This window comes from Mercenaria mercenaria, chromosome 4 (genome assembly GCF_021730395.1).
Source record: "Mercenaria mercenaria strain notata chromosome 4, MADL_Memer_1, whole genome shotgun sequence".
Classification (NCBI taxonomy): Eukaryota; Metazoa; Mollusca; class Bivalvia; order Venerida; family Veneridae; genus Mercenaria; species Mercenaria mercenaria.
This window is the reverse complement of record NC_069364.1, coordinates 77,602,102-77,627,782: the sequence shown is the minus strand read 5'-3', so window position 1 is coordinate 77,627,782 and position 25,681 is coordinate 77,602,102. Positions and strand designations below refer to the sequence as shown.

Sequence of the window (25,681 nt, the reverse complement as noted above, 5' to 3'; positions counted from 1 at the left end):
GGTACGTGCCTATTATAATCATGGTTGCATACACACAACAGAAATAATTGAATAGCAGCGGGGTAGGATTTTAAGCCTGTAATGTAAGTTAAATTCGTCTTTCACAAAACAACATACACTATAAGAAAATAATGTGATGGGTTGATATCGGCCATTGTTAAGGTAAACGGTAAGTGATTTTTTTTTTTTTATTTTTATAATGATTTAATAGCTGTATTGTATGTAACCGAGGTATAAGTGCTACTTTTATTTAAAATTGTAACAATGTTCGAACTCTATGGATCTACATCAGGAGCTGCTTATCTGAATCTGAAAAACTTAAACCAAAAATGTCATCGTGACGACCTGGTACATGTTCAGCGTATATAGGAAAGCAATAAAATCTGACAATTACATGATAGTTTGTACAAGATACTTATAACTGCCCTATCGAGGCAAAAAAGCTTTTAGATTTATTACTTATTATTCAGCAGTTGTTTAATAAGTCTGATCCCCAAACCACAACCGCCGCTAAGACTGGAAACAATTCCGTCAATGTTATGCTTGCTGTAAATCCAAGTCTGTATCATAAATCAAGTCATCAGTGACGGTGAAAATAAATACCAAAATCGGAATATTCACCCGGGTACTATCAAAAGACAAAATTATAAATCTTAGTTTGTAACAGAAAAAACTGAAATCCAACTGATTTTTTTTTTTTTTTTTGTAGAAATCATAACATTGTTAAATATCCTAATTCTTGTATGATGATATAGTTTTGTCAGACCAAAAACGGCGAGTAAAGATTGACCGATAAAAATTGTCATCGTGACGAACCGGTACAATCTTAGAAATGTGACAATTTATTAGTGTTCAACTTTGATTTATGCAGATTCTAAAATCTAGCAAACTATTCAAATGTTATGTACCTGGTTAAGTTACAAATGAAAGCGATTTAATTGATATGTCAACGTCCTCGTGTATCTACAAATAAGTTTTAATTTGTGTTCGCCTGTGAATTTAATGTTTTGACATACTTCTATGCTACATAACGTAAACTATTTATAAATGGTTAAATTGAACCTGCTGCGCATGAATGACGTAAACTGAGATCCGAAGTGACCTAATTATTGAACCCATTTATATTAACCGTTAATAAGATCGTTCATTGTATGATAAATGGTGGAGTTCCTCTATATTCACCTGAAATATTTTTGTGAAATGAAACATTTTACTGAAATCTTGAAATTTAGCAGTGGGACCGGCTACTCGGTCAGTTTCAATATTATTTTAAATTTGCGTATTGATTATTCTGAATTCAGTGAAACGTATTTAACTATTACTCTTAAAGTGAACATAGCAATTCAATGAAATTAGAAGACAGTTTGTGTAAGAGATAAGATGTTCCAACTGTTATGTTTCCTAAACTGACAGAATCTGAGAAGTGATCCTTTATGAAAGGAAGCTCGAACAAAAAGACGAAAACTTTTGATTACTTAAAGACTTTATATGCGCGTTGAAATTTGTACACTTTACATCGTAAGCAAATTTGCGAATAAACCACGTACGATTACAGAAATTACAGTCATAATACATATGCATAAAAACTGATGTTAACTGGTTTAACCAGCATGTAATGGCCCATAAATTATTGTTTGACTTAGACCATGGAGCTGAAGTGCTTTGACGTAAAAGAAATTGATCGTCATAACTCGTGAATGAATAAGTTCTTCTAACGCAATGCGCGATCTCTGAAGTTATACATATAATGCAATATCTCATCAATTTTGTAAGAATACCTGGTATACTGAAATGTAAGTGATGAATTCATTAGTAGATTTCTCAAAAAAAAAAAACTTAATATTTTTCTGTACATTCAATGCGCTAATAACTATTCAGATTAACTACCAAACCCTTGCAAAATACGGACTTTTGACTGTGCATTTCGGTTGTAATACCTAATTTATCTACTCGCCTTAACATTTAATTAAAGCTGACCCTGAATCGCTAAGTAAACATCTGTCAAACGTAAAGTTTGTAAAGAAATGTCAAATACAGTTCAATTACTAGGTCATTCGTACCACAAGTTTTCAAAACAAATATTTCTCTACATGCAAAATTCTTATAAATATCAAAATATGAAAATCGCGGCTAGGATACAAAAACTAAATCTAATTTTACAAACATGATGTTTACAAAAACGAACTGTTGTTAGACACCTGCTCCAGTTCTACCTTATAACCTTAAATTGACACTGAAAAAGCATGGAAATCATGTCTATGAACAGAGACGCCTGTCAAAATAGCGACTATTAAATCAAATTATACATTTGTGTATACAAAACACCTTTGATTTTGCGAGCTAAGTGTAGTACATGTTGCCTTATGTCATCAAAAGTTATATACTCAGTAAAATTTGAATAACCGTGGAACCGAGTTTACTGATATTGTATGCCAAAATAGAGTCAAAAGGATAGCCTGTAGACGCGTGCGTAGATATATATTTGCGTCGCCACACCCCATGCGTGAATATTATGAAAAAACCTAAGGCTTTATGTTTGAACAACAAACAGTCTACTAAATCTGTGATATTATTTTTCGACATACCGGCAGAAGATTGGTAACACCGTCAACAACATTCTCTTCTAAAGCGTCTGCACCTAGCATCCCTCTTGCCATTGTCCTGAGGAGCATACTGCAGAATATTTCTGTTGCAAGGATTCCTCCGAAATATCAGTTCCCGCCTTTGACCACGAGGCATTGCAATGATAAATCAAAACATGTAGATAGTTTTGACGTTACCGACGGTGTAGCTAGCAAAATGTGAGAGAACTGCACGAGATTATTGGTATTTATATTATATCGACTGGGTACCAGTATCAATAGGAACCAGTTCAGATCAGCCAAGTGTAACAATATCGATGACACGTTTATCTACGAAAACAGACGACAATTTAATAAACTAGCAGACGGTAATTAACGAGCAACAATTTGAGAAAAAATAAATTAAATTATTTTAATTCTAAAATAATTTCCATTAATATGCTAGAATGTTGCCTAGTGACCTTTTGAGATAGTGTCATTTAAGGCTTTAAAGAAATGTTCTAATTTGTTTGTGTTTTGAAATATGTATTTGATATCTCAGATATTTTACATTTACATGCAAATATATATATATATATATATATATATATATATATATATATATATATATATGTTATGATTGCCTTTAAACTGAATTTATTTGTAGATGCATGTTTTTTGGAGATGTGATCAGAAACAGTTTGTTTTGTCATTGGGGAGAGAAGGCCAGGCCAGTCCATGAATCCTCACGTTGTCATGGCAACCCAACTTCAACATGACCTTAATACAACAAGGTCGTTGTCATATGTAATACAGGTAAACTACATTTTCTATTTCACTTTTTGTTTTCTTATCGGTGTTAGTGGAAATTAACTTTTATCCTGACAGTTACATGAAGGCACGGGTACTGGCTCCGAGTTTATAAAAATGAGATAGGAGACCAGTCATAAAATGCTGAGATGCTATAAGTCTATTTCAAAACTAAGCTAAAAATCAACCAATCAAATATGAGACTTTTGAGACTGTCCAGAATCTCAGTTTTACCCTTGACCTAAGGTAATGAACCCACTTGATAACATCATTAGAATTCAATCCTTTTATTGATTGATTTGAAAATTACAAGCACTTAGAAACAACCAATCGTCTGAAGTTTTTAGACTCATTTTATAACATAAATGTTAAATCATATAGCTATATCTCATTTATACAATAATTCAACTTGTGTAATGAATATGCAAATGTAAATTTATAGGACAAATAATCACACAGCTGATTTTCATTTTACAGATACTCCATGATACTTGGTCACCGATGAATTCCCTTCACAAATTGTCATCTGCAGTAATACTTGGTGTAGGCACAGTAAGTTTCAAGTCTAACATTTTTTTTTTAATAAAGTGCAAGCTTCTGTCAAAATTATCAGACATTTTTTATGGTTTCAAACTAGCCAAGCATTTTTTATTGGTGTTTGAAAATTTGTGTACACTTAACTAAATGGTAATGGCAGCATGAAGTGGTTTTTAGCATAACTAAACCAATATTTGCATGGGGGCAAGGCCCAAGTGCCAGTAAAGGCTAAGCAGTGCTAATAACTGTGTAAGTAACATCATTGCTGTTTAATGAGTTATTACATCAGTTTGAATTAGTTAAACATGTAAAAAATCAGAGCACAAATTTTTTTCACAATGATACAAGGTGAAATGATGTCAAAAATGACGCCACCTACTACTAGTCCAATTACTGGTACTAATGGCCATTTCTGGTTATTAGCCTAGGTTACAGGATTATAACTTGTGCAATTTGGATACTATTTATATTAAGGTATGTAACGATATCCCATAAAAACTCAAAATGAGTTTAAACAAACTTAGATACACACATTTCTTGTAGCCATGCATATATGTTTATAATACATGATGTGTACTTCTTTTGCAGCACCCAAAACAGTCTACACAGGGTTTTACAGTTCTGCCACAGTCCTCTACACATGTCCGAATCTCTTACAGAAATAAGTATCTTTTACACACGTTTTATATCGGGGGTCTCCGTGGCCAAGTAGTTAAGATCTGACTTTGAATCACTTGCCCCTCATGTGAGTTTGAGCCTTTCTTGCTCGGGGCATTGATTTCTTCTTGTACCATCAAAAGCTGGAAAGTCACCATGTGACCTATAATTGTGTCAGTGTGATGTTAAACCATCCCTTCCACACAAAAAAGACAGGTTTTATATCAAGAAATAAGTACTAAAATATAATACAGTTTAGTGTAGAGTTTAGATGCACATTTCTTCGGACATACTTACATTTCTCATACTACTGTTAACATTACTGTGAAATCATTTCATTTTATACTGGCATAAAATTTCATAGTTTCAACCCAATCCATGTGAATTGGTAGATTTCTCATTTCAGAGAAAAATTACGTTGGATGAATATTTATTTGTTGAAATATTACACCATACTCCTTTCACATTATTACATTTAATCCTCGGTATTTGTTGTAGATAAATGACAAGAAAGCTTACAGATTGACCTGTTTCTATTGGCACATTCATTTTTATCAGATGGTTATCAAAATAATATACTTTAGTTTGTCTGTTAAAAGCAAACAGAATTGAATAATCTTGACATTCCACTGACATTATTGGTAAATTAGAGGCAAAAAAATTTATGAAAAAAGTTTAGTTTTAGAATGAAATTGAATAGTGTTTATTTCCAGTCAAAGGACCCTTTCAGGCATAGAATCATGAAATACATATACATTTTTTGTATAATTGTCATTGTCATATGAAGAGAACATATCCTCTATCAACAGTAAATGAATTAGTACATACTGTTAATATTACAACCATCAGTTTAGTATAAATTAATGAGTCTCCTGTCCCCCAACCACTCCTTTTCTTGTCCAACTAGTTTGAGTAGAGGTATTTCAAAATCTCTTCTCTATGTCCCTTACTTAGCTATAACCTTATTGTAAGTAGATTGTCAATCCTTAACAAAGATACCAGTTACTGTCTAGATGTACATTTCCGTAGTAACAAAGCTGTAGCAGTAAGGGATGGAGCCTACAGTCTGTTTGATACCAGCAAGGCCACTGAAGGATTCACACCTATACCTATGCTGAAGGTAAAATATTGTATTGATGTTCACCATTCTGTTTTGGACACATTTGTATAGATATTTTCCTACTCTCACACATGTTGGTATTTTACTTCAGATGTAGAATTACTCGTATGAGGAAGCCATTTATCTAGCTTAGTGAAAGTTGGTGGTTTTATCCAGTTGCCTGCTTGTGATGTAATGATGCTCAGAGTGACAGCTGGGAGCTTCCTGCACAATAAAAAGCTGAAAAAGTCACATGACCTAACCTGTGTCTGTGTCACTTTAAACACAATAAAAACAAAAAACTGCAAAATTAAAAAAAACTAAACTGTTTTTTCCAAAGAGTTAGTTGAGGGAATGAGAAAAGATGGTAGAATATGAGGCATCTTATACACAGATATAATATTTGTATTTCAGGCCTTTCTTGGTATGTTTGTGGATGATTCGGTAACTGGAAGTAATGTTCATCGCCGTTCTACAACAGAAGATGACAACCCTCCATCCCCAATGGTAAATTTAGACAACATGGATGTGTTCAATATCTCACAGTCTCACCAGTCTACAGGCTCACCAGGCGGTCGGAGAGCTGAGGTACATGTGGCTGATGAATGATTATAACATTTTTTTTAGCAAACATTTTAGTGCTACATGTAGTTGATTTTACCTCAAGTATTGTAGTCACTGGGCATACTTGTCCAAGTCACAGAAAAAATGTTGTACAGATATTTTACAAAACTGTTCCGCTTCCAGCTACTTCACCAGTGTGTTCTTCTTTTGAAAATCTTTAAAAAAAAAAAAACAGTTTTAGATGGTAGTTTTGTGTAATTGGTGTGGAGTGTTGGACATGACCTAGCTTGTTTGTTACACAATTTAAGACAAACAGAAGGGATTGAGTGTATAGGATATTTTAATATGAGCCGTGCCATGAGAAAACCAACATAGTGGGTTTGCGACCAGCATGGATCCAGACCAGCCTGCGCATCCGCGCAGTCTGGTCAGGATCCATGCTGTTCGCTTTTAAAGCCTACTGCAATTAGAGAAACCGTTAGCGAACAGCATGGATCCTGACCAGACTGCGCGGATGCGCAGGCTGGTCTGGATCCATGCTGGTCGCAAACCCACTATGTTGGTTTTCCCACGGCACGGCTCAATTATACTTTACAAAGCTTTCATCCCATTCACTTACATTTTCATCTTCAGTGAAAATCTAAAAAAAAAGATCTAGAAATGTAGATTTAGCATTCATTGTAAAATAACTAAGTTCAGAACAAACAGAACAGGTACATGTTTTTAAACCTTAAAAAATATTTCTTACAGCAAATTGCACCTTCGCCATCAACATTTATTGGTACCCCATCTCCAGGCAACATTCTAGCGGCTGGTTCCCCTAGTAACCCACAACTACATGTGCCATCACCGGGCTCTTTTGTCCCTGCCCCATCACCAAGTTCCCTTGGAATACACATGCAGTCTCCTGCAAGCTCATTCATCAGTCCACAAGGTATGTTTCTTATAAAGGACGTTTTTTTTACAATAATTAAGGTAACACTTATATGGTTTTGATAGTTCTGCTGAAAAGTGAGAAATAAAAAACAGATATATGAACTACATTACAAATTTATTTGATTTTACAAAATGCATTAGAAGACTCTTTAGAACACTATGAGACAAACAATAATGGTAACAGACTACTGCATTGTATGCATGGTTGATTGATTAATTCTGGATATTAATGAGGAAGAAACCCATAAACAGTTATACTCTGTAGGCTGAGGGAATGAGCAAAACACCTGATTATCCTGGATTTATAGCAATACAGGCATAGAAAATATAAGGAAAATGGCTGTTTACCAAACTTATTGCTTGAATATAGATTTGTTTATTTGTACAGGCATGGGTGACAGTGGTTCACCATATCCTAACACTGGGCTTGCTATGCCATCCCCAGGGCAGAGGAACTGGCCCAACTCACCATCTATCCAGCCGTCTCCAGTCTCACGGCATGGTATGGTTGCCTCACCTGGGCATCCAACCTTGCACTCGCCACAAACACAGTTGAAAGATGATCATAATAAAGCTTCAGGTTAGTCATTTATGATACTATTTTTCCATGTAATCGTAAAACATTTTCACTGATCTGCATGCCATGAAAGCGATAGCAACAATTTTTTGTATAGAAAGTACAAAATGAAATTTGTGTTAAAGATAGTGAAGGAAGACTTAAAGTTACTTTAGTTTCATGAGTACTAATTGTACTAATACTAAATTATATTACTTCTAGTAGAATTACTTCAATTTGTATGTTACTCTTTCAGTGAAATTACTTTAATTTTACAAATACTAAACTGTAAAATTTCCATTGAAATTACTTAAATTTTATGATACTGCATAGTACCACTTACAGAGAAATTACTTTGATTTTTTGAATACATAAGTTGTTTCACTCCCAGTGAAATTTCGTTAACTTTATAAATACTAAATTGTACCACATCTAGTGATTATCAATGCTATGGTAATGGTTTTTCTTACTATGGCAGTTATGAGTCCACCATCAAGAACTTTACCACAGAGAGCTTGGGCAGCATCTACACCTACCTTGCTATCGCACGAGGCATTTGACAATCTACTGAAACAGACACCTCTGCAGCAGCTGCCGTATCACGTGCCATTGTCCCCACTGGAGAGATTCTTGGGCTGCAAGTTCTTAAGAAGACATATAGCAAGGGTTATTGGTCAAGAGAAACATGTAAGCTTGATGTTCCTGTATCATTTTGTATATCAAATGATATTCATGTAGCAGTTATTCTTTATTCAGTTTTACTATTATTTCACAGTATTGTTGTTATTTTAACTATGCTGTTATTTCACAATTTTGATAGTTCATATTTTCTCTATTTTATAATTTCTTATTTCACAGTTTTGGTGTTATTTCACATTTCTGCTGTTTCTTCACAATTTTGCTCTTATTTCATAATTTTACTTTTATACTGTAAAATCATTTAATTTCGTGGGCATGAAATTTTGTGGTTTTGGCCAGAACAGCAATTTCGTGGGGATATGAATTGTGGATTTCAACTTTTGAACATAAAATGAATGGTAACTTTACTTGTTCATTGGGATTCAATTCGTGGATTGTCTCAACTTAATTAAGATACATGTTCTAGATTTAATGACTTCACACATGTTGAGGTATACCTTATGAAGGGCAAGTAACATTGTCAATGTGTAAAAAAATAAAACTTTATTATATTACTTTCTGTCTCAATTTGAAGTGTCATTCCTTACAATATGGTTGAGTTTCGAGCAAGGTTTCAAAATTGATACTAAAAAAGGAACAATTTCTTTGACAAATCTGTTTTTTGAACAATGAATACATGTTTGTTGTAGTTAACAAATATTCAAGCACCAGAGCCAGGTGTAAATGTGTTCAAGGCTGAGACACTACAGTTCCGTGTGTCATTGAATACTTCAAACCTGCAGTCACTACACATGAAAATACAGCCACTGCCAGGTTAGTTTATCTGTACAGATTGTAAGAAAAAAAGAAAACAATAACACACAATATAAACTTTCTCAGGATAAGAAACAAGAGTCTATTTATTTAAAAACATTTGCCACAAGTAACATTGTACCTAAAGCTTTAGCTGTTTAGATAGAAAATACAACCAGTGATTATTTTGAGCAATGTAAAACTGTAAATAATGTTAGTCTTGGTAAGTGGAAGTTGAAAGTTGTAAAACTGTCACAAAAAGAACGATTGTAGAGAAAGTGGTGTGTTTTCTTAGCTACCTTGACACGTTCTGATAAAGCATTTGAAGAGTATGAGGCCAGTCCATTTACTATTTCTGCAGGTTAATGTTGTTTTCTTTACAGAATACATGGATCAGTGGTCTCAAGAAGAAATACAAATATTTGAGAAATATTTTGATCTAAAGGTAATTACATTAATATCAGATTTTAGAGTTTTTTTATAAACTGTCTTCATAAAATTACAGGGCTTCCATGTCCGAATGGTTTAGGTGACTTTCTTCAAATCACTTGACCTTCACCTCGGTGGGTTCTAGCCCTTTTGTGACAAGTAGTCCAGTTGGCTTCCAGAATGTTAATGTTTTTTTCCAAGGAGATGATGCCCAGAAGCATGTGTTACCCCCATCACCATTTTATCAGAACTTAAAAATTCATGTTTCGTACCAAGTAGAGCTGCTCTATAGATACAGATGTGATGTTGTTTTTGTTTCAGGTTGCATGTCCACCATATAAGTCCAACTCACTGACAGCTTTCAGCAGGTTATTGAAGGCACAGATCAGGATACTGAAAGATGTGATACAGATTATGAGACTAGAACTGGTACGTAAACACAAATTATGCATCTAGAATGGTATGATAACAAAGATTATGAGACTAGAACTGGTATGTAAACACAAATTGTGCATCTAGAATGGTATTATGAGACTAGAACTGGTATGTAAACACAAATTATGCATCTAGCATGGTATGATGACAAAGGTTGTGAGACTAGAACTGGTATGTAAACACAAATTATGCATCTAGCATGGTACGATGACAAAGATTATGAGACTAGAACTGGTATGTAAACACAAATTATGCATCTAGAGTGGTATGATAACAAAGATTATGAGACTAGAACTGGTATGTAAACACAAATTATGCATCTAGAATGGTATGATAACAAAGATTATGAGATTAGAACTGGTGTGTAATTAGAGATTATGAGATTAGAACTGGTATGTAAATTAAAAATTGTGAGGCTGGAACTTGTATGTAAACACAGATTATGATATTAGAACTGATATGCAAACGAGGACTGTGAGAGGAATCAGAGGATTATGGCCTAGATTACATTATTCTCGAATGTCACATTTCTAACTTCCAGTGAACTCTATGTATTGATATTGAAAAATCTAGAAAAATGTAGTTTTTTAGCTTGACTGTTTGAAGAATAGTCTAGCTATTCTACTCACCCTGGCGCCAGCGTCAATGTCACAACCGGGTTAAAGTTTTGCATGCAAGTACTTATGGCTTTCATTTAAAGGCATATAGCTTTGAAACTTATTTTTTCTTTTTCAAGATCAATTACCAACCTCACTGGGTCAAGTCCCATATATCTGACATGTATTTTGGCTAAATTATGTCCCCTTTTGGACTTCGAAAATCCTGGTTAAAGTTTTGCAGGCAAGTTACTATCTCCAAAACTAATGCAGATATTGAATTGAAAAACACATGTTTCTTGGGGGTTTAAAACTAGGTGATAGCATCAAGTCCCATAACTCTGACATGCAGTTTGGTCAGATTATGCCCCCTTTTAGACTAAGAAAATCATGGTTAAAGTTTTGTGTGCAAGTACATATAGCTATTACTTAAAGGCATGTAGCTTTGAAACTTACTTTCTCTTTTTCTTGATCAATTTCCAACCTCACTGGGTCAAGTCCCATAATTCTGACTTGTATTTTGGCCAAATTATGCCCTCTTTTGGACTTAGAAAATCCTGGTTAAATTTTTGTGTGCAAGTTACTATCTCCAAAATTAATACAGGTATTAAATTAACTCTACAAGTATGTCTTCGGGGGTTATAGATATAGGTGATAACATTAATTTCCATAACCCCAACATGCATTTTGACCAAATTATGCCCCCTTTTGGACTTAGAAAATATGGGTAAAATTTTGAATGCGAGTTACTATCTCAAAAACTAATGCAAATATTGAATTGAAACTTGACACATTTCTTTTGGTTTATAAAACTTGGTCATAGCATCAAGTCCTATAACTCTGACATGTATTTTGCAAAATTGTGTCCTCTTTTGAACTTAGCATCTCCAAAACTAATGCAGATACTGGGTTGATATTTTAACATTTAGGGTAATATTCCTGCTTCTGGGACAATAATTCAAATAGTCTTGCATTGGCTGTCTTACGGACAGCTCTTGTATTGAAATACAGCTATTATTAAATCTTATGATAAAAAGTGCTAACAGGTCTTTGAAAAGTATCTGTTCTATTTACATTTCTTTGTTTTAAGTTTGCAAAAGTTATTTTCAAAAATGTGTGATATATTCTACAGATGCCAAACCAGGATCGAAGCTTGAAATGGTCGGTGCAGCTATTACTGACTGTGCCGCCAGCATATGCACACATGGCCCCAGCGGGCACACCGGCTATTGTTGTTGTTCAGAAAATGATCCTTATGGTAAGTACAAATGGGGGGAAATGTGATTTTTAATTACTTGTCCATATTTGCCAAAAACTATTTTCTACTCATCTGTACAGTGGTTAATATATAGTATAATATTTGGTGAAATTCTACTTGTCCATTGGGAGACCAGTCTAAAATCCCAGGCATCGGACTAGTTTATTCTAATCTTAAATTTGAAATCAACCAGTCTTAGGGCAATATTCTGAGACTGGTCTAGAAATTCTTGTTCTATAAATTTGGACTTGAAACCCCAGTAAGAATGGAATTTATCTGATGTCTCATTGGTCCATTTCTTAGACGCACCAGAATATTTAGCATTCCCTACAGTTCATGTAAAAAATAATAATCATATATTCCCTTACCGACACATGGAAATGGTGTTGGTGTGTGTGCATTTATTAAGGCCCTTAAAATGTTTCTTTTACATTTGTTTAGTAAATATAAACTATAATTCAAACTTGTATGGAATGAATTTTAATAGTTATGGCTCTACTATAGTGCTGGTATTCAGTTATGATCTCATTTAACAAAAAAATATTTTTTGCGAAAATATGACTGGTGTTTATTAAGGAGAGGGTGTAAGTTAGGGAATATACAGATAATTTCATTGTTCTCATTTCATCATCTGTTACAGCTGCAGCTGACAAGAATTAATGTTCCAATGGCCCAGCAACAACCCCAACAACAACAACAACCTGACCCCCAAACTATCACAATACCGCTTCTTTACAATATACAAGACAACACCATCACCCTTGTTGAGAAAGGACCCACACTACCTAATGCGAACCTACAGCAGGTTTCGCAGCATCTGAAGAGGTTCATGGAACGGTTTCACTCTAGTACAGAATGTGCAATCTACCCAGCAGTGAGAGAACTTCTAACAAACTTAGTTCTTACATGATAGTACATGTATTACCTTCATGGGGAAAGACAGAATGGGAAAAATTGAATATGATTTTCCTGAAATGAAATTTCTTACATCTTGGACAGTTAGTGTGTCAGACAACCATTTACAAATTTTAATAATAGAGGCTTTTTTGTTATAAAAGGGAATGAGGTATAATGTCCAATGTTAAAATGTTAGAAATTGAATCTCGAATGTGTCGAATCGTAAATGTTAAGGACATACCTCCAGTTGAATATCAAATTTTTGAAACTGATATTTATCAAATATCAAAAATTCTAAGTCACATGTTCTTAAGCTGATATTTTATTGCGATGCAAAGAACAGCTAAATGTCTTCAGTTATACATCAACTTACTGTTATATGGCCAATGCTTGAGTTGTACCTATTGTATGAGTATTTTTATAGTAAATACTGCAACAAACACACTGAAGCACCTTTTTTTGGCAATTACTATAAACTAATTTATAAAATCACTTGTTCAGTATTTGATATCTACCCGATGTGGAGATATGCCCCTTTAACACAAAACTCTCCTGTTTATAGGACTACTGTACATAAAAATATTAGTGTTTATAATGAATGTAGTATATTGAATGTGTTTATTGGATATATACAATTGTTAAAATATCATCAGCTCTATAAATATGTATGACAGTCGGTATTGTCAGTTTTTAAAAGCTTTCACTATAAGGTTACAGTGGTCTCTGGTCTGTGTGGCAACCATTGCTTATGACAGAATATACAAGGCTTGACATCCTTCTGTGTTTAATTGACAAAAAGTGGACCCATGTTAGAATTATAGATATTTCTACTTTTTTTCCACTCCAGTTATTTACAGGCTACTTTCATACTGTCGGAGGCTCTTCTGGTAATTTTCTGAATGACATTATTATTTGTGTTTGGTTTCTCAGTATATGCACTCTCCAGATTGAATATACAGATATATTAGTTTTCACTTCTCAGTAAGACAGTTTGTTGAAAATGTAAGTGTATAGTTAATGAAGTCATTATATTATCAAGAAAATGAAGTGGTTAAGTATTTGTTGTTCAATGTATTAGGGTGTCTTTAACAGTTGTGTACAGTGATTGAATAAAGTGCTATTGAAATACAAGGCATATTGAGTTATTGTTTCATGTTCAAGTTACAGCTGGATTTTCCAGCTCTCCAGTGCAGGAAAGTGCCCATGGTGAGCTTTTAGGATTGTTGGATGTTTGTCGCTCGTCTGTCCTCCACAGTTCCTTCGAGGAATATTTTCTCCCATATCACCAAGCTGATTTCAACCAAACGTCACAGAAATGTTTCTTTGGTGGTCCCCATGCAGATTCCTTCAAATCTAGGCCATCCATGCAGGATTTTTGTTCCCTCTGCTCAAAAGGAGAAAAATTTGAAGTCTCCTCAGATATTGCCATGGCCAGATTTTGAAATAATTTCCCAGAAATGACCCTTGAGTGACCCTCTAATGAAGTCCGTCATTCTGTTTCGTTAAAATCATGGCTGCCGTAGGGTGGGTTCTGCTATACAGAAAAAAATCTCTGAAGCTGCTGGTTCAACTTTAAGATAATTTGACAACAATATTACTGGGTGATCCTCTACCAAATTTCTTCAAAATACTCTGTTTCATTTAAAATTGTGGCTGCCTGGGGACAGGACTATAGTTTCCTCTTATATGGCTTCATGGAAAATGTTAAAAATTTCTTCTTTAACTGCTTGCTGGAATTCAAAATAAGTTCACACAGATGTTCCTTTGTTGACAAAGTTCTTTCAATCCAGCTGCCTTCCACATAACCCCCACCCCCAAAAGTTTATTTGTATACTTTAGTTTTTTTGTGTTTCTTTATTGTCAGTAACACATCATACCCCATCCCTCCTTCCCCACCACCATACACACAAACCCACTATACCCCCTCCCCACAAAAGAAAAACAACAAAAAAATATCTGTTACCACTCGTTTATTGACATATTTTCAGTGTCATGTGTGTGACCATCTACCAAATTTGTTCATTTACAAGCAAGCGAGTAATCTAGAGCAATCATGGTCCACGTGTTACTTAAACAGCTTTGAATTACTGGTCAGAATTTCACCAAACCTGTTCTGTAGCATCCTGTCATTAGCCTCTCTTAAGTATGTTTATATTGCTCAGCTTGATCCCTTCTTTGGATCACCAGAGATAAAATAGAAAAAGAAACGTTGAACAGATTTGCCACTGGGTGGATATTCACCAAATCTGGTTTCTCAAATGTATTAAAATTATTCTGGTTTCTGGCCGATAAGTGAAGATTTTAGCCTAGGACTGTTCAGTTTTATAAGATATAGTCGTAGTAAGATGATATTTAGTAACGACGTCAAAAGTCAAGTTCACAGCTATTTGCCTTGAAACTAAAATGGTTTAAAATAAATTGCTTTACAATGCTGTGTCTAACTTCGTAGCATGATTGTCACTGGTCAGTAGATGACCCCTTTACTTCAAGGGAGTCCCATGGTCAAGCTCACAATAACTTTAAACTACAGTGACATTGAGACGGAAAATGGTTTATGGTCAATATCTTGAGATTGCTTATTTCTAGAGCAAGCAAACTTATAGGTATTGCCAATGGTCAATAGTCACTGGTTGACCCCTATTGTTTTACGGGCCGTGAGGTCAATGGTCAAAGTGACCTAGTGTAAGACTTGTATGATTATCATTTTCATTTCAGTTTGATACAGAACTCCAGCGGAGGTAACTAGAGTCATAGGCTGTGTTCTGATTTTTAAAAAAATGGTGTATCATCATGTCACTGTAGAACAGTTGTGCCATCAAACTTCATGTTTGTTTATGGTTAGAAACGAATACAGCATTTGTTCTTTTGAGTATTAGGTCAAGGTCATTACATACTTAGTCTGAAAACATGTTTTCACTGTCCAGTTTTATCTCTCTCTCACCTATTTACTAATAATCCGACGTGCACTTATTCTCGCGAGAGGGGTTGGCAGTATCCAGATAGATAGAAAAATACACACCCAATTATAACCTCCCGTTAGGCCATCGTAATATCGGCCAATGTGGTTCTTTAACAATTTTTGAGACTTTGAATTATATTTTGTATGATAGTTTGATTTTAATGTAGACTTCTGTACTTTAGACAAAAACTCACTAGAAACCTTACTGCATTTTCACTTTTCTTATACAAAAGCAGGTAAACTAACTAGAAGAGTGAAATGCAGTGTAGTTTCTAACGAAAGGTTTTTCGTCTGAAGTGCAAAAATACAAATTGTCAAAAAAATCTCTCATATTTGTTGTAATGATGTGTCTCTTATTACTTACAACATATAATGGCTACACTGGTGTGAAATTTCCGTTAAATGACGAATTCTGTGTTCTCACAGTTTACCACCTACTCGTCAGTTTGAAGTGCATGAAGCTCTAAGAGTTAGTCGTATTGAAAGAAGTGAAATTTGGATATTTCACACTTTTCAACTCTGAAGTCTGCTTATATGCTTTTTATTTGTTGATGTCAGTAGCAGGTTTGACAAAATTTATTTTGCATCAGATGTTATATGACAGTTGGTTTGCGACAGGGGTCAGTCAATGACCATATGTTACTTGATATAGATGTACACATTTGAGTTTAGAACGTCAGCTGTTGCCGTGACGTAACTAGCGGACAGAATCATTCAGCGTAGGCTAAAACCACGTAACTGTGGCTATTTCCGGCTATGAAAGCTGGCAGTATCAACCTTCGGTCATACTGGAACGCGTGCTTGTGACCTATTCTACCTTAGGAAAAAAAACGTAAGTATAAACTTTCTGTAAAATAATCAACGTTTCTGTTACTTTTTCCGTTGTTTAAGTTACTGGATATGTAATAGCAAGTTTTAAGGTACTGGATATGTAATAATCGACAATTTCCGTTGTTTAAGGTACTGGATATGTAAAGCAATGTTTAAGGTACTGGATATGTAATAATCGACAATTTCCGTTGTTTAAGGTACTGGATATGTAATAGCAAGTTTTAAGGTGGTGGATATGTGATAATCGACAATTTCCGTTGTTTAAGATACTGGATATGTAATAGCAAGTTTTAAGGTACTGGATATGTAATAATTGACAATTTCCGTTGTTTAAGGCACTGGATATGTAATAGCAATGTTTAAGGTACTGGATATGTAATAACAGTTGACAATTTCCGTGCGATTACTTATTCTCCGTGTACTAGTTAGTATCTTTCGACCAAACACAAAAAAATATTTTTTTCTTAACAACAAGAATGACAAATTGGCAAAACGTAGCCGAACGGAAAATGCCCGTTGTTAGAATATTCTCATTTGAATTTATGATTGTATATACACAATGTACATGCATGAAAATTATCGTAATGTTTGCAATGTTGTTTTAATGACATATTTACTTAATTACAGCCAGCTAACCAAGAAGATGCTGCGTCTTACAATCACTCTGGTATTTGTCATCGCTGTTGTTTACGTCACAGCTGACGAAGATTCCAAATGTACAGAAGCTAAGTAAGTGAACTTTATATCACAATTAGTCAAGTTATATTTTTGTTAAAGTCTGAAGTGTATTAAATCTTTCTCAAATATGCGTTATGGAAAAATTAAGAACATGTAGGTGACGAGAAATAGCCGCAAACATAAGCAGAAAACGAACCTAGAACTTCCTGGCTGAATGCCTGTGACATTATCCGCTATTCCGTTGCTGGTGTATCTTGAGGTACTGTTAAATCATTAATATTTGTGTGGGACTAATTTTCGTGGTTGAGTCAATCCACGAAATTTAATCCCAACGAACAAGTAAAATTCCCATTAATTTTATGCTCAGAAGTTGAAATCCACGAATTCATATCCCCATAAAATTGCCGTTTTGACAAAAACCACGAAATTTCATGCCCACGAAATTAAATGATTTTTACAGTATTAGAGATGCACAGTGTTCGAGTTATAATATTATATCGCGATGGCATCATTTTCTGTTAATATTCGAGTTATATGTTAAGACTCCCCTAATAGTCAGCATTTTGTCAAAAATATAAAAACATAAAGAGTTACGAATTATTAACAATGCAAACGAGTAAAGCACTCTATTTCTTTGTTTTGCGACTTTGGTTTTACTACACTGTTATTTTGAAAGTTAGACGATATATGTTAACCGTCGGAAAAAAATAGTGTAATCTATGTAAATACTAAGCTGCATTTTCAATTTTGTGCTTTGGTGAAATCTTAAGTTGTATGTATTTTGTATATTTTGTTAGATATTTGTATTCTTGCATTAAATTTTGTTATTATTGTTTAAACAGAGATTGTTCGTGTGGAAGTATTTGTAACGACGGAACTTGTACAAAAGGTAAGCATTTTATTCGAAATTCATCAAATATTGATAAAATTCACACGGCTTGTGGCAAGTACTAATTACCTTCTTTTTTATCAGAACAGTTTTTGCCAAATATACGAGTTTATCACTAAGCAGCCGGTGCCGCGGCATAGGCGTGACCCATGATACTCAAGTTAGAAATGCCTGCCAGTCGTGAGCGAAGTGCCACCTTTTAACAGAGACCATCTTGCTATATAGACTACTAGTTTAAGTAGCATTTCGCACAAGTGAAGTGTATTTTAACCTGCGAAGGACCGCCTACCAAAACAAACCATTTTTCGGTTTGATTGTAATTGCAGAGCAAAAGTAAAAACATAGCGGTACAGTATTTGTAAAAAAAAAAGTATAACCATGCAGTTGCAAACAAATGTTGTCTACTGCGTTTGTCACGTGGTAAACATTCGTTTCAATCTAAGGGAGTTTAGCTCTACATTATACCACAGTAATACTTGAAAATATCAATTATCAAAAATGAATTGTCATTTTAAATATCTTGCAGACATTTCAATATGATATTGAAAAATTGCCGGTGGATATTGTAATGTGAATCTATAGAAGATTGCCACTTTTACGAGTAACATAAATTTTATTTTGGACTGTATTTCCATAGGTTGTAATTTTGCACTTAATAAAAGAAAACTGGTATCGAGTATTCATGCAGAAAATTCAAAAATAATTTAATAATGTTCAACATATCTATATAGGCTGTCAATTATTCGATACATTTATTGAGGCTGGTTCCGACTCTTTAGTTTACGGAAGGAAGTGTAGCTGTGGAGATACTCCTGACGAACGTGGCATGGTTCTTCAGGTAAATATAATTATAAATATTTATCGAGACTAGTTTATGTAAGGAGGTACAGCGGTGGAAATACTCCTGACGAACGTGACATGGTTCTCGAGATGAATATAAACCTTATTAATTAAGACAGGTTCCGATTCTGTAGTGTACGTGTGGAGGTAATCATGACGAACTTTTTGTTTTTTGTTATTGAACGAAATCTTCCGCAATGTTTATCGATATAGAAATGGAACTAAATAACTATATAAATTCTGTAAAGAAAGCTCGATCTGGGATTTTGTATTCGGCTCTCGTGGATTTTGCAAGGTCGGATCACACTCGGAGCTTGCGCGCTCGTGAGATCCGATCGTACAAAAATCCACTCGAGCCGAATACAGCATCCCAAATCGAGCTACTGTTATATTTATAATAACCCTATCGTATTTGCCAATAGAAGGGACATGTTAAAATTTTATTTCATCTCGTGCCACGATTTATATTTTCCAAAAATGTTATCTCCATTTAATCTTGCGGTTACGAGATAAACTGAAAGAAAATATCTTTCTTGAAAAGTAATTTCCGTTTTTTTTTATCTTGTCGCCACGTGATAAATTGACACAAATTATTTTTCCAAAAATATTTTCTTTCTGTTTTTCTCCTGGCCAGGAGATAAAATAGAGAAAAAGGTATTATTTTTTGGAAAAACGTTTATCTCGTGTAGGGAGATTTAATTTAAAAAATCCCAAGCCCCCATGCTCCCGTAGTTGAAAGATGTTTTCAATGTTGTTTTTTAAGCTGTCATTTGTCTTTAATTTCTAGTGTGAGGATGGTGTAGAATTCACCGGTGCTCCAGAAGGTGTTGCTGAGTGGGAAAACAACCCGGCTTGTGAGGAAGCCGCCCCCGCCTCTGCTTAAACTTTGGCAATGACACGAAGGGCCACCAGTACAGAAACACGCCAAAAAGTTACACTTTTTCGATTTTATGTGAACAGACTATTCTGAATAAATGTATTTCTGGTGTTAACTTTGCGTTTGTTTGGTGTCTTTCCCATTTGAATTCTTAGTTACGATACAAATTAAGACCATTTTACATATACACCGAAACCGAAAGAAAACCGAATCGAAGTTTGTAGAGATTCGCGGAAACAGAAATAAAAATGGAAACGAGCAGGAACGAAAACATTCAAGAACTGAATCCTAGTACGGGTACTGAAAAGGGTAAGAAAGACCAAGTGTGTCAAGTGCGAAATGTGGCATACTGCTTCGGTTCGGACTCGTTTCCGGTTCGTATATGTAAACCGGCCTTAATTGTTCGATGACCTTATATTAGTTATGTAACAAACTTGATCAAACTGAGCCTGTTGTCTTTTGCTTCTAAAGTTTGTTTTTATAGATTTATCTATTAGTATTTTCCTTACAAAAGATATAAATTAAATGACCTCATAAGTCAAATTTCAAAGTGACACAAACACAATACAGTTTTGTCGATCTTGTCCGACAATGCTCTTTTTCGACTGCGTGACAAAACTGTATGATATATTAAATACGGTGTTCATCGCGATTTTTATTCCTGAACCCCATATATCGAAAGTCGAAATCACGAAACTACGATGATGTAAGCATAAACCACAATGATGAAAGTCGAAGTCACGAAACTACGATGGTAAAAGTAGAAATCACGAAACCACGATGTTGAAAACGCGATATCATTTCGCATTTTCTCGTGGTTTCATGTATTTACGATCGTGGTTTCGACTTTCACCATCGAACTTTCGACTTTCATCATCGTAGTATTGACTTTCATCATCGTAGTTTCGACTACTGTTCCTGAACCCCATATCTTTCGAAATCACGAAACTAGTTTCGACTACTCTTTTCATGAACCCCATATATCTCTCGAAATAACGAAACTACGATGGTGAACGTCAAAACCACGATGATGAAAGTCGAAACTACGATGTCGAAAGTCGAAATTACGATGACGAATGTCGAAAGTACGATGATAAAATCAGGAAATCACGATGGTGAAAACGTGAAATAAAAGCGTGTTTTTATCATCGTGGTTTCGTGAGTTCGACTTTCACCATCATAGTTTCGAGTTTTCACTATCGTGATTTCGAATTTCGCCATCGTGTTTTCGACTTTCATCATCTCGGCTTTGGAGATACGAGGTTCAGAAATAGTAACATTTTGAACAATATGCTCGAGGAGTTCGACACACACACATCAAAGTGTAAGCTTAAGTAACTAAACATGAAAGGACCATTGCTTTACAAACGAAACTGTACATCTGGGATCTGAACGACGGACCATGGTAAATCAGAATATAAATCACAAGAAGGCGTTGATTATTTTCATTCTCAAAACATGATAAAACTTGTGCTGAACTTCATTCATCTGGTTAGTAATGCACTTGAAGTCATGCGACTATTGACGTCATAATTAATGTCATAATTTCTACTCACAGGTTCGCGCGTAGACCGTTGTTTATCGCAGAATTACAACGTTTGCTTTTCTCCTTCGATTCATTAATTGACAAAAATCGAGCTATGGTAAAATGTGATTTTGTACTTTATTATATTATGTAGATAATCTCGTACAGACATCTTATGTCAATATGTGCATACATTATTCTGGCAAATTTACAACCAGTTGTTACAAAAGTATTTACAATTTCAATATATAACATGACTTCTCCGTGGCGCTTTAAGGTCATTTGGATTTCATACACACAACGTAATGAAGCATGTTTTGTCGGCATCATTCTGGTCTTTCAGCTTGGGTTTTTCACATTTTGTTCTAAAAATGTCAATATTTTATTCCAAGAATCTTCCTGAGCAAATGCGTGTTTATCAGGCCATCCGCCTACAACCATATCTGCATCTGAAATATATCAGAGGACAAAGGCATATATTTAATGTAAGAATGTCATAATAGGTTAATATATGTTTTGTTGGGTTTAACGTCGCACCGGCACAATTGTAGGTCATTTTGCGACTTTCCAGCTTTGATTGGTAAGTCACACTTGACCTCGAAAACTGTTGTCATTACAAGCTGGCCAATGAATCTCCTTGACCTTAGTAAACACCTCTGACGTTAAAATTATTCTTCCTAATTGAGGCGACTCTCTGGCTGAACGCGCTCCGCGGATTATACTTTACTAAATCCGAGGATGGAAAAGTGGCGTTGTTGAAACATGCCAAACATCTTATTTGTCACAAGGTTAACATACGTCGTTACCTTCGAATGCATGGTCAATATGTGAAAACAAACCCAATTTCGACCCTTTCATTGCGCGCAACAAATTCACGCATCGAATGCCCGGATGTCACTCTCACGAGATTTAGGATAGCTACTCCTAAATTACAGCCATGCATTACTTGATCAATTACCACTAAGTTTGTTGTATACGAGGACGTAGACTGCTAGCGCATTAAACCACTACATTAGGTTGTTAGACAGAAAAAAAGCGAATATATGTCAGTAAGGTAAAATGGTATTGTCCTTGCGTCCAATCCTGGGGTTCCACACACTGATGACCAATATTTAAAACAGACACTGCAACCAAAATTTTACACTGAACATTTTAACATTTACAAGATGATCATTATATATTTATATTGATGTGCCCTAGAAGGAACTTTTGCTATGCTTTAACTTGTAAAAGAATAACTTTGTGTGCAAGTTAAGACGTAGCATCATATTTTATAGTTTAGCACTAGTGACATCGACAAACCGTGGTCCATACAAGTTTCGGCGAGATGCCAAAAATCGAAATACAAAAATGCAGAAATACATCAAGATTGAAGATAAGAGTCAACAATTGTATAAGCGGCCTCTTACAAGTAAAACATCCTATTGGGATCAATCTTTTGAAATAGCCAGGTTTGTTGCCTTCTGTGGTATAAATAAAATCTTTGTCTGAACGTACCATAGAATTTTTCTGATATAAAATTAATTGATTTCATTCGTTTCCGTCCTGGAGTGACCACCCTTGAGTGTGGCGAGTATGGAGGCTCGATCATATGCCCGGCTCCCGGATATCGGTTGATCTGGATATTTTTTTTGAAATGAGAAGGACATTGCTCGTAGTAAAATGTGTGCCACTTTGGATGAACCTGTTTGTCGTCTTCGCCCACAATCACTAAAATCTTTGCACCATGTTGCCAGGCCTGTAAATCGACAAAACATAGCAAACGGTAATATTAAAATATTAACTGTATGAAGTGGTGAGTACTTGCATGTGTGACCCATATCAATAATACTATGATAAAAACAAGAGCACTGCAATGCAGAGCAATATACGCCCGAAGGTATGACATTTGACCCCTAAATATGACCTTGACCTTGAAGCAAGCCATCCGGAGCATGTACTCTGCACGTCGTCTCGATGTGGTGAACATTTATGCCAAGTTTCTTTAAAATCCTTCAAGCAGTTCAAGAGTTACAGAGCGGACACGAAACAAAGTCATATGACCTTTGATCCATAAGTGTGACATTGACCTTGAATCAAGCCGCCCAAAACATGAGCTCTGCAAGTCGTCTCGATGTGGTGAACATTTGTGTCAAGTCTCTTCGAAATCCGCCAATAAGTTCAAGAGTTACAGAGCGGACACGAATCAAAGTCATATGACCTTTGACCCCTAAGTGTGACCTTGACCTTGAAGCGAGCCATCCAAAACGTGCGCTTTGCACGTCGTCTCGATGTATTGAACATTTGTGTCAAGTTTCTTTGAAATCCTTCAAGGAGATCAAGAGTTACAGAGCGGACATGAAATTGCTAACAGACAGACAAACGGACATCGGCGTCATAACAATACGTCACTTCGGACGTATAATAAGTCAACTTAAAACGAGGAACAAAATCCCAGTGTATTCGAAATTTCATTTTAAAAGCCTGTTACACAAAATAAAACACACTTGCTGTATTTAATATGGAAATATAAACCTGTAGCATTAAATCAAACAAGCACTTCTTTTACATTTTAGATAAAAATGGCGACTGCAATAATATAAAATAAAGCATTTAAGTTTGTTGAAAGTTAGAGCAGTGTTTTTTTAATATACACATTTATTAATTAATCATTTTTCTTTAGACTCAGAAAAATAAAAACGACTCACGGGCACAGTCCAAGGATTATTACAGTCATAAACGTCTGCTATAACTATTCCTTCGTCAGTATTGTATACTTAATATCTCCTTCTTAAGCCTAAAAAGAAAACTAAACTATAGACAGTGTAGTGCAATATACTTGTTGTCTTGGTACTGATACTGACACCGGGCTAATGATGACAACTAGACCATTTAATCATTGTAAGCGGTCATTGGTTAAACGGAGACTACGGTCAGTCTTCGGTAAGAAGTATGAATAAGTTCTAAATGGATCTTCAGCAAATCATTGTGACCCTCATGCTTTCAGACGTGTAAGGTGCCTAAAATGACCGCCTTTCCAACAGTTTTCATAACACCATTCCGTATCTCCTAACATTTTATACCCCCAAAAAATGATACCTGATGACATTCAAAATGTGTGACGGATGGAAATGGGCTAATTTAAAAATTTTAATTTAAGAAGAACCAGTCCATGAACATATTCGTTTATGATCATCAGGGAAACCGGAATCTAAATAATTCAGTCAAATTTTAAAGGACAATTCGTTAAAACAGACAGTATTGATAAAAACATATTTTTTTCCGGGCAAATATTGGCCCAGAAATTACGTGACATCATAATTTCATAAAAAAATGTTTTTCTCTGTGAGAGAATAAAGAATTTACTGGACCTGCCTATTTAAAAGATATTTCAGATTAAAATTACCAAGCCGGTGATTCACAAACAATGCAGTTTTCTTCAGCTGTCACTGTAACGCCATTTACATTCACCACGCCTCGAATCTGAAACAGTACAAGTCTTTGAGAATTGTATGACAGATTAACCTACTGCAAATTATACACGTCATGTTATAAAGACTTTAGGCAATTAGGCAAATCAATGATTAATGGATAAAAATTCTACATATACAACAAAATCTAAAAAAATCAATGTAGGTCTGCGCACAAGCATGACGACTTCTATTTAGTAATATTGACCAGCGCTCTCCATCTATGACTCGGATATAATATACAAAAGAGACGTTGTATGAGACTAGAGCTATGAAAAATGTAACATACTGACGGACGACGGACGGAAGAATGGCAACTGCATTAGCTCACATAAATATCAGCAATTCTTAAAGCTTGATAACAATGACTATATGGATATGTCTATAACATTTTATAAATATTGTGTTGCAGAGGTACACTGCTTTCTTTGGTTTCATATTTTCCCGTATAATCACTTTATTACCACCTTTTCCGGACTGCAGTTCTTATTTGCTACTCACCTGAGGTAATACAGATGCCAAAGCGAGCGAAAGAAAGCCTCCAAAACACAATCCGACCGCACCAAGACGACTTTTGTCAATGAAATCTTGTTCTATAAACCACTCGCACGCTTCCTAAAAGTAATGGAATGTTAAATATATAATAGCTAAACGACCTGAAAACTAAAACTACAAGTATAATTCTTGAACTTTTAAAACTACAAGTATAGTTCTTGAACTGAAGGGCTAAATATATGATATTGCTAAAATTAGACGAACTGAATGCTACACGTATCATTCTTGAACAGAAGGCAACCTGAAAAAGTATATAGAAAATATTTATGATAAATCGATGGTGCTTGAATGCAAACTTATGACTTTAAACAA

General features: G+C 34.9%; 1 protein-coding gene and 1 long non-coding RNA gene across 2 annotated transcripts in view; one reads left to right on the top strand and one right to left on the bottom strand.

The window, feature by feature from the left end:
• The window catches only part of LOC123552209 (mediator of RNA polymerase II transcription subunit 14-like), a 49,390-nt gene extending 35,489 nt beyond the window's left edge, over positions 1 to 13,901 (top strand). The window contains 14 exon segments of the mRNA XM_053541739.1: positions 3,229 to 3,295; positions 3,298 to 3,377; positions 3,849 to 3,923; positions 4,497 to 4,573; positions 5,568 to 5,685; positions 6,079 to 6,252; positions 6,979 to 7,162; positions 7,553 to 7,744; positions 8,199 to 8,407; positions 9,049 to 9,172; positions 9,535 to 9,596; positions 9,902 to 10,009; positions 11,744 to 11,869; positions 12,510 to 13,901. Of these exon segments, the coding sequence (XP_053397714.1) occupies positions 3,229 to 3,295; positions 3,298 to 3,377; positions 3,849 to 3,923; positions 4,497 to 4,573; positions 5,568 to 5,685; positions 6,079 to 6,252; positions 6,979 to 7,162; positions 7,553 to 7,744; positions 8,199 to 8,407; positions 9,049 to 9,172; positions 9,535 to 9,596; positions 9,902 to 10,009; positions 11,744 to 11,869; positions 12,510 to 12,779 (1,866 nt within the window). The 3' untranslated portion in view covers positions 12,780 to 13,901.
• Positions 13,902 to 21,541: 7,640 nt separating this feature from the next.
• LOC128556768 (uncharacterized) lies at positions 21,542 to 25,436 on the bottom strand. Its single transcript, XR_008370827.1, has 5 exons — positions 25,316 to 25,436; positions 24,751 to 24,827; positions 24,053 to 24,141; positions 22,863 to 23,103; positions 21,542 to 21,814 (listed from the first exon to the last, which is right to left on the bottom strand). It is a non-coding gene; the product is annotated as an uncharacterized LOC128556768 (long non-coding RNA).
• Between the last annotated feature and the right edge of the window lie 245 nt (positions 25,437 to 25,681).